Here is a 10,295-nt window from a genome sequence, read left to right on the forward strand (position 1 = left end):
AAGGTGGACAGAAAGCGAGATCAACATTAAACTTAAAATTAGAGAGATCCATTCAGAAGTCAGAATGAAGCTGTTGTTGAACCTGTTGGTACGTGTGTTTAAGCTTCTGTATCTTATGACCGATGGAAGAGTTTGGAGGACATTATAACCGGGGTGGGAGGGGGCCTTTGGTGATATTGGCTGCCTTCCCGAGGAAGGTAGATGGAGTCAGTGGGTGACAGGTTGGCTTGGGTGATGGATCAGGCTGTGTTCACAATTCTCTGTAGTTTCTTAAGATCCTGGGCAGAGCAGTTGACATACCTGGCTGTGAAGCATCCAAATAGAATGCCTTCTATGGTGCATCTAAACAAACATTGATTAGAGTCCTTTCGCAGAAATGGCCACTGCTCCCGACAAAACCGAGACCCCTACTTACTACTGACCTCCGGCTCCTGACCAGCCCTCGATTGGAAAAACTTGCCTGAGGAGGATGTGCCTCTTGCTGCAGGTTCCACATTGAGGCTGGAAAGCTCAACATCCTGAGCGAGACATCCAATGCCTTACTGTCCATTCATATCTCTGCGGGCCCAGCTCGTCTCTTCCTCCCACACCAGAGGTCAAATTGGGGCCTTCCGATGAGAAATAGCCCCCAGTCGCTGCCAACCAGCCCTTCCCCCTGGTCTGTCAAGCCAGACACCAGAATGAATTCCACTGTGTCCTGCCCTGACCTGCAAATGTATAAATTCTTGTAAACTTTGCAATTAAAAGGTTGTGGGGGGGCTGGGCAGGAGGGGGGAGACTGCAGAGGAAGGAAGGAAATTAGAGTGTGTTTTTACTTAGCCCATGTAAGGATTTTCTCACTGCATTAAGGTGAGATTCGAAGACCTCCTTTAATAAATAGGAAATGTAGTGCACGCGTGAATTGCCTGCGGCAATCTCTCTCATGCTGCGTATCGAAGGGTTTAGGAAGTTTGTCTCATTTAAAACTTTAAAAGCCTTCTCTGGGGAATGAAGAATTCACACATCTGTCAGTGATTTCTGGATAGCGTGAGGGCCCAGATGGATTTTTTTTGATTGCAAGTTTCCTCATTTGCAGAGCGCTTAATCGTGGGGCTTAACCAGACGGTGAACGAAGTTAAAGTTGTGCAGGTTTGTTTTTAAGTCTCTGCACCCAATATAAAAATCGCACCCTTAATGCCCCATCATCGGACACCAGATTGGGACGAGGTGAGGCAAATGGAAGACTAACATAGCTCAGTTGACATGTGGCATTTCCACTCTGCCATCTGCTGCAGGGCTGGTTCAGAGCTACAGTGGGCAATTAAACTGTCAGGAACGCATCTGTACAGACTTACATTGTAACAGCACTCGCCCTGGCTAAGGCAATCTCTGCCAGAATTTGCTTCACATTTACCTCTGCTCCGTTAACAGCTGAGAGAGAGAGTTTTGTTTGCCAGCGCATGGGTGAATACTGAGCCTGACATAGACTCATAGAGTCATGGAGATGTACAGCACAGAAGCAGACCCATTGGTCCCAATCGTCCACGCCAACCAGATATCTCAACCCAATCTAGTCCCACCTGCCAGCACCCAGCCCATATCCCTCCAAACCCTTCCTATTTATGTACCCACCCAGATGCCTCTTAAATGTTGCAATTGTACCAGCCTCCATCACTTCCTCTGGCAGCTCATTCCATACACATACCACCCTCTGCGTGAAAAAGTTGCCATTTAAGTCTCTTTTATATCTTTCCCCTCTCACTTTCAACCTATGCCCTCTAGTTCTGGACTCCCCCAACCCAGGGAAAAGATTTTGCCTATTTACCCTATCCATGCCCCTCGTGGTTTTATAAACCTCTATAAGGTCATCCCTCAGCCTCCGACGCTCCAGGTAAACAGCCCCAGCCTATTCAACCTCTCCCTATAGCTCCAATCCTGCCAACATCCTTGTAAATCTTTTCTGAACCCTTTCAAGTTTCACAACATCTATCTGATAGGAAGGAGACCAGAATTGCACACAATATTCCAACAGTGGCCTAACCAATGTCCTGTACAGCCACAACATGACCTCCCAACTCCTGTACTCAATACTCTGACCAATAAAGGAAAACATACCAAACGCCTCCTTCACTATCCTATCTACCTGCGACTCCACTTTCAAGGAGTTATGAACCTGCACTCTCTTTACTTTCCAATGCACTTTCTCATCTCTTTCAGAATTCCAAACATAGGAACCAGGAAATCCAGCCTTTGGATTTTATGAGAACTAGCAACAAGAGAAGGCCATTCAGCCCTTTGAGCCTGCTCCACCATTGTCTACGATCATGGCTGATCCTCTATCTCAAAGCCATATTCTCGCTCTGTCCCCATTCTGTTACCTTCATGTCTGTTCACGATCACTTATTACCTGGGCCCTAACCAGGGGTCACAGTTTAAGGATATGGGATCTACCTTTTAAGACTGAGATGTGGAGAGGGACTAGATTAGGTTGGGATATCTGGTCGGTATAGACATGTTGGACCGAAGGGTCTGTTTCCATGCTGTGCATCTCTATGACTCTAAATATCTTCACCCAGAGAGTGGGGAGCCTGTAGAATTAACAACCAAAGAAAAAATGTTGAGGCCAAAACATTAAATGCTTTCAAGAAGGAGACAGATATAGTTATTGGAGCTAAAGTGACCAAAGGGTATGGGGGAAGACAGCAGGATTGGGGGACTGAGTTGGATGATCAGCTGTGATCATATTGAATAGCACAGCAGACTGAAAGGGCTGAATGGCCTCCTCCTCCTCCTATTTTCTATGTTCCTACAAAATAGTCTGCCTGCCGCAGGGTTAAATCACTCATTGGAAACCCCCCTCCCACACCACAATCATTTTGGGGAGGGAGTTCTAGGTCTCTCCTGCACTTCACATAGAAAGCATGTTTCCTGAGATCACTCCATAGAATCCCTACACTAAGGAAGCTGGTCATTCAGCCCCCACTGACCTTCCAAAGAGCATTCCTCCAAGACCCACACCCCTCCTCTATAGCCCTGCATCTCCCATGGCTAACACACCTAACCTACACATTCCTGGACACTATAGGCAATTTAGCATGGCCAATTCACCTAACCTGCAAAACCTTGGATTGTGGGAGGAAACCAGAGCACCCGGGGGAAACCCACGGAGATACGGGAAAAACGTGCAAACTCCACACAGACAGTCACCTGAGGCTGGAATCGAATCCAGGTCCCTGACACTGTGAGGCAGCAGTGCTAACCACTGAGCCACTGTGCTACCCTACTTGTAAATGACCCAGCACTAATTCAATGGGAATGCGCATCCTTGTTTTACGATGCCCCACCCCAGGAACTTGTTTCTCTGTATTCACTGGTTCCAGTGATGAAGAGAGTGTCTTTTAGGGAAAGATTGTGCTGGTCATCCCTAAACTCTTCACAGTATAGAGGAACGGAAAATACAAGGTCCTGAGGAGGTGCTACAAGGAGGTGTGAAGGGTATTTGGAACTAGGGTAGGGGCTCTCCTATTTAAGATGGAGGGGAGTTTTTCCTTTCTCTGAGGGTCTTTAATCTGTAGAGCCCCCTCCCACAGCGAGCAGCAAGGGCTGCGTCACTGAACATCTTCCAGGATGAATCAGACAAGTCTTTGATCAGTCCTGTGGGATGGCAAACAGGAATGTGGAGTTGAGGCCACCCTCTGATCAGCCATTGAATGCTGCAGCAGCCTTTGAGGGGCCGAATGGCCTGCCCCTGCTCTTCATTCTTTTGTACCTGGGTATCTACTCTGTAGAAGGTCTTCCAACATTTCTAACATTAGAGCAGCCTTGTTAGTCTTATGTGCTGTGAGGATTTGGAACTGCTGATATAATTTAACCCTTTTAGCCCCAGTATCGTTCTGGTGAATCTGCCCCGGACCCTGTGCAGGTTCAGTACGAGAAAGATTGTGTCAAGACATAGTTCACTATGTCAAGACAAAAACCAAATACAACTGACAGCCTCGGGGTAACCCATAGCAACCAGCAACAGGGATCGCAGATGGTTGAAGATTTTACTCCCAAACTGAAGGGGGCACTCTTGCTCCTTGCAACCTCCCAGCTGTCATCCATTTACATCCAATTGAGTCTGGTTAACCTTGGGTAGACCCCATTGGCGTACTGTGAGCAGTTCTGGGTACCACTCCTTCAGAAGGAAGATTGGCCTTGGAGGGAGTACAACATAGGGTTCCAAGAATGATCCTTGGACTTAAGGAGTTAATTTATGAGGAGAAATTATATAAATTAGGCCTGTTCTCTTAGAAGGTTAAGGTCAAAGTCTTCAAGATATTAACAGGAAAAGACAGAGTAGATAAAGATAAACTATTTCCACTGATTGGGGATTCTAGAACTTGGGGTCATATGATGAGAATTTGGACCAACCTGTTCAAGAGAGATATTAGGAAGCACTTCTACACACAAAGCATGGTAGATGTTTGGAATTCTATAAATGCGAGTGGATGCTGGATCAGTTGTTAATTTTAAAGCTAGCATCTTTTTTGTGTTAAGCAAGGGTATTAAGGGGTATGGGCCAAGGGTAGGTCAATGGAATTAGGTCATGGCCTCATTACATGGCAGCACAGGCTTGATGGGCTGAATGGCCTACTCCTGTTCCTATGAGCCTGAGGCTTTCTGAGTCTTCGAGATTAACTTGCAAAGCGATTGGATGTGTTTATAGTTTTCCTTTTTTTAAAATTCTGGGCTATATCTGTGTTCCTATTCAAATGGACGTTTGAGAAAAGTGTATCAAAGACTCACTCAGTTCTTCAATATTCTGTTCGTCAAGTGGTTCACAAGATGTAGAACTCTTGTTGTCTTCCCTGACAATACTTGATCATTCACGCAGGCAGTCTAATTTGATTTACTGTAGCTACAAAAGATCTTCGAACCCACATTCACTCGTCTACACTTTTGAATGAAGGCTCAGTTGCCTTCTTACTTACCTGCTGGTTTAGTGCCAAACGGAATGACTGACAAATTGGTGGAAACCCAAGCTTTCCAAAGGTCTGGAGGACAGCCTGGGTTCTCTGAGTGAGTTTTATTTTGAAAACAAAAGCTCTCAGTTAGGAGGTGGCCCTGAAATCACTTAATGTCTCTCCTTTTTAAAAAAGAACTTGCAGCTATTTCACAAAAACCTACTTCTTTAACAAAGCTTTCCGTCAACTTCTCTAATAGCGGTTTGATTCCAAACTTTGTATTCTAGTTTTCCCAAGATATGACAGTGGGATGTCTGATTGTGTCATATAAAGACTCGTTATTGCTGTTTAGTGGGGATGTTTAGTTGCACAACCCCTGCTTAATTTCTCTCTCCCTTCACTGCCCCAGGACTAAACTGGTTCGGGAGGTTCTGTATAAGGGAATTGATACCCGCATCATGGTACCCAACAACCTGTTGGCATGTTACCCATCGATCCTCCCTCCTTGTGGAAATGAAACTCCAACTTGGGAAGTTAGACTGGAAGAATTCAGCTCTGACTGGGAACTTGATGTGAGGGTGGAACAACAGTGCAGCAGACGACAATTACCACTGAGCTGAATTGTTGCTGCCCTCAGGGAGGAAACAGGCCGGGATAGGAAATGAATTGAATTGAATTGATTTGAATTTATTGTCACGTGTACCGAGGCAGAGTGAAAAGCTTTGTCTTGCGAGCAATACAGGCAGATCACAGAGTTAAGTAGCATAGATAAGTAAATGATAGGTAAACAGCGGCAAAAGCAAAACCACAAGAAGTGCAAAACTTGCCCCCTCACCTCCCTCCAAGGCCCAAATGGATCCGTCACAAATTCACCTGCACCTCTACACACATCATTTACTGTACCCGCTGCACCCGATGTGGTCTCCTCTACATTGGGGAGACAGGCCGCCTACTTGCGGAACGTTTCAGGGAACACCTCTGGGATACCCGCTCCAACCAACCCAACCACCCCGTGGCCGAACACTTTAACTCCCCCTCCCACTCCGCCAATGACATGCAGGTCCTTCGCCTCCTCCATTGCCAGACCCTGGCCACACGACCCCTGGATGAAGAGCACCTCACCTTCTGCCTAGGAACCCTCCAACCACAAGGGATGAATGTAGATTTCTCCAGCTTCCTCATTTCCCCTCCCCCCACCTTATCTCAGTCCCAACCCCCGGATCCAGCACCGCCCTCTTGACCTGCAATCTTCTTCCTCTCATTCCTGAAGAAGGGCTTATGCCCGAAACATCGATTCTCCTGCTCCTCGGATGCTGCCTGGTCTGCTGCGCTTTTCCAGCACCACATTTTTCAACTCTGGTCTCCAGCATCTGCAGTCCTCACTTTCTCCTAGCAAAAACAAAAACACAGGTACAGGCGAATGTTAAGAGTCTGTGAGTCCATTCAGTATTCTAACAACAGTCGGGTAGAAACTGTTGTGAAACCGGCTGGTGCGTGTGTTCAGGCTTCTGTACCTTCTCCCCGATGGTAGAGGTTGTAGAAAAACATTGCCGGGGTGGGATGGATCTTTGAGAATGCTGGCGGCCTTTCCTTGACAGCGGGCCTGGTAGATGGATTCTGTAGATGGGAGCTTGGCCTTTGTGATTGTCCAGGCCGAGTTCACCACTCTCTGTAACTGTCTCCGATCTTGAATGGCACAGTTACCACACCAGGTAGTGATATATCCAGACAGAAAGCTCTCCTTCACCCATTCTTCCAAACCCAGCAGCCAGTCACATTGTGCAGCTGGCAGGAATTCTATCCAATATTCAGTGTAGGCTGGTTGACAGGAGGCATGACCAGCTTAAATGTTCTGACTTTGTTTTATTTGTTTCTGCTCTCCGATTTCAGATAAAGCTGTGGAGCAAGTATAAAGTGACCAATGTTCCGTCACTAATTTTCATAGAGGGCAGCACGGGAAGGACCATCAGCAGGAACGGCCACCTGATAATCCGGGATGATCCTCTAGGTAGGGATGACAGCCTGGTTACCAACCCACACCCCCCCCATTCCCCCCACCCTCACTGTTTCAGACGGCCGCGGGTGCACCAACAAGTACCATGCTCCCCGATCGGTTTGGTAACTGCACTAACCAGATTGTTAACCCGAGCAGGGTCGGAGTTTCCGTGGGGCTCCAAATCCTTTGGTGAGGTAATGGCTGGATCACTGATCAAGAACAACGGGCAGGTCGTGGACAGCACTGCACTGGATGGCAGTTACGTTGGTGTCTACTTCTCTGCACACTGGGTAAGGCCGGAATCTTCCATTTCCTGTAGTACGGGACTGGTGCTTGAGCATTCCTGTTCCCAATTGTATTTTTCCCATTGCCGCCTGAAGGCGTTGACTTGGGTTGGGGTCCCCAGACTGGTCACCCTTCCTGACTGAAAACAGCAAATGCTGGAGATCAGAGCAGGTCAGGCAGCTTCCATGGAGAGAGAGAGAGCGAGCTCTGATGAAGAGCAATCTAGACTGGAAACATTAGCTTGCTCTCTCTCCATGGATGCTGCCTGACCCACTGTGATCGCCAGCATTTGGTGTTTTCTGTACAGATTCCAGCGACTTCAGTAATTAGCTCCTCCCTGGTTACCATTCACAGTGTCCAGATCTTGGACGTTTTTCACATCAGCTGTGGTGACCTTCAGTTTCAAACCTAGACTCATCTGCACAAAGAGATCGTCTGAGAGGGTTTCTAGCACGTCCCTCTCCAATAAACCAGTGTTATTCCAGGATGATCAGATCAATGCTAGCCCCATCCCAGGCTGCTGCTAATATTCCATTCACTTTCGAGGTTTTGGGTCATTCCTTTTGTCTCATTCGGACCAGCTTTTCCGAGGCATAGGAGACTTGGGTGGCACGGTGGCTCAGTGGTTAGCACTGCTGCCTCACAGCACCAGGGACATGGGTTCGATTCCCACCTTGGGCGACTGTCTGTGTGGAGTTTGCACATTCTCCCCGTGTCTGTATGGGTTTCCTCCCACAGTCCAAAGATGTGCAGGTGAGGTGAATTGGCCATGCTCAATTGCCCTTAATGTTCAGGGATGTGTAGGCTAGAGATGTTAGTCAGGGGCCAATGTAGAGTAATAGGGGAGGGGAATGAGTCTGGGTGGGATACTCTTTGGAGGGTTGGTGTGGACTTGTTGGGCCAAATGGCCTGTTTCCACACTGGGGTGGGGAAGGGCATAAGTTTAGGGTGAGAGGGGAAAAATTTAACAGGGACCTAAGGGGCATCTTTTTCACGCAGAGGGTGGTGCGTGTATGGAATGAGCTGCCAGAGGAAGTGGTGGAGGCTGGTACAATTACAACATTTAAAAGATATCTGGATGGGTAGATGAATAGGAATGGTTTCGTGGGACATGGGTCAAGTGCTGGCAGGTAGGACAAGGTTGGGTTGGGATATTTGGTCAGCATGGAAAAGTTGGACCAAAGGGTCTGTTTGCGTGCTGTTTATCTCTATAATTCTACAACTAGTGGGCGGCACAGTGGCACAGTGGTTAGCACTGCTGCCTCACAGCGCCAGAGACCCGGGTTCAATTCCCGCCTCAGGCGACCAACTGTGTGGAGTTTGCACATTCTCCCCGTGTCTGCGTGGGTTTCCTCCGGGTGCTCCGGTTTCCTCCCACAGTCCAAAGATGTGCAGGTCAGGTGAATTGGCCATGCTAAGTTGTCCGTAGTGTTAGGTAAGGGGTAAATGTAGGGGTCTGGGTGGTTTGCGCTTCGGCGGGTCGGTGTGGACTTGTTGGGCCGAAGGGCCTGTTTCCACACTATAAGGTAATCTAATCTCATCTAATCTAAAAAACCTACCCTACAAAATAGCAGAGTAGAATCAGTGGTCTGAATGTCAAGATTAAGGACATTCCTGATGAAGAGTGTTTGCCCAAAATGTCGATTTTCCTGCTCCTGGGATGCTGCCTGACCTGCTGTGCTTTTCCAGCACCACTCTAATCTTGACTCTAATCTCCAGCGTCTGCAGTCCTCACTTTCACCTCAATGGGCTGAATGGCCTGCTTTTACTCCTATGTCTATGGTCAGGGGGTTACACAAGGGCATTATCAAGCTACATTTCTGACAATTGCGTAAGACAATGTTGCTGCAAGAAGTTGATCTGATGAGCAACTTAAGGGAGGAGGGAGAGATGTGGAGAGATTTACGAAGGGAATTGCAGAGAGTTAGGCTGGACCAGCTGAAGCTCAGAAGAAGAATCAAAAAGGACTTGGGATGTTAACTCTATTTCTGTCTCCGCAGATGCTGCTGAGTTTCTCTAGCATTTTCTGTTTTCATTTCAGCTGGAGGTGCCCCTGCCAATACCAGCGAGCGCAGTTGGTTATGCTGAAGATGATGGGGATGGGTAGGGTTAAGACAATAAGTGGTTGCGAATACATGAAGGGGAGTCTTAAAATCGAGATTCTGCCGGATTGCGAGAGGATGTAGGGGGTGACTGAATGACGAAGGGGGAACAGAACCTGTTGTAAGCGAACGTATGAAGACCAGCGTTTTGGGATGGGCTGATGTTTATGCAGGGTGGGAGAGGGACACTGTTCAGAAACAGTCCTCCCGAGTAATACTCAAACGCCCCACTTCACCCCTTAGTAACCGTGCGACACTGTTTTGCTGAACCGAACTGCCAAATACACTTCCAGAGCTCTCTTTTAAAACAAAACTGTACAGCAGGGTCAGTACCTTTGGAGAGCACATTAGAGAGAGAGGGGCTGAGGAGGAAGACGTTTGATTGGTTTTTGAACATATTCCAGCATGATCCGAAACCCTTTGAGATATCCCCAGTAGGCCAGCACCCTCTCACTGGCTCTAGCTAATACAATGAAAATACAAGATCCCAGGACTAGGAGGTGTGTTTGCCAGATGTTGGCAGTTACCGAAAACATTTAAAAAAAAGTGACGTGTAATAGTGTTCTGGAAGTGTTTTTAATGATTAAGAAAACTCTGCGCAGTATCGGTGCAGAGTAACAGAACCCAACTGCTAACTGCATTAATTCTCTCCTTTCGAATACAGTGCCCTCCTTGCAGAAGTCTCACCCGAGTGCTTGTGGAGACATATCGGAAAATCAAAGAGATGGGACACAAGTTTGAGATTGTTTTCGTCAGTGCTGACAGGTAAAGTAGACTCCGTTCCCTCTGACAGGTTCAGTGTTAAGGTTCCTCCAGCAGCATAGCTCCTTCAGCCATGTCCCGCTTGGTTGACTTAGAGCAGGGTGAGAATGGGTTTCAGGCCGGGCAACCCTGAGCTGGAAGCTCAGCACTGAAAATGTGTTGCTGGAAAAGCGCAGCAGGTCAGGCAGCATCCAAGGAGCAGGAGAATCGACGTTTCGGGCATAA

General features: G+C 47.7%; 1 protein-coding gene across 4 annotated transcripts in view; it reads left to right on the forward strand.

Moving 5' to 3' along the window:
• nxn (nucleoredoxin) overlaps positions 1-10,295 on the forward strand; it is a 227,311-nt gene that overhangs the window by 151,477 nt on the left and 65,539 nt on the right. For 2 of the 4 annotated variants that reach the window (XM_043718207.1, XM_043718208.1), the window contains exons 2-5: positions 1,076-1,128; positions 6,816-6,933; positions 7,078-7,211; positions 9,973-10,073. In XM_043718207.1, the coding sequence (XP_043574142.1) occupies positions 1,076-1,128; positions 6,816-6,933; positions 7,078-7,211; positions 9,973-10,073 (406 nt within the window). The remainder of the gene's footprint in view (positions 1-1,075; positions 1,129-6,815; positions 6,934-7,077; positions 7,212-9,972; positions 10,074-10,295) is intronic. The other 2 variants (XM_043718204.1, XM_043718206.1) reach the window with 1 other exon arrangement.

This window comes from Chiloscyllium plagiosum, chromosome 28, assembly GCF_004010195.1.
Source record: "Chiloscyllium plagiosum isolate BGI_BamShark_2017 chromosome 28, ASM401019v2, whole genome shotgun sequence".
Lineage (NCBI taxonomy): Eukaryota > Metazoa > Chordata > Chondrichthyes > Orectolobiformes > Hemiscylliidae > Chiloscyllium > Chiloscyllium plagiosum.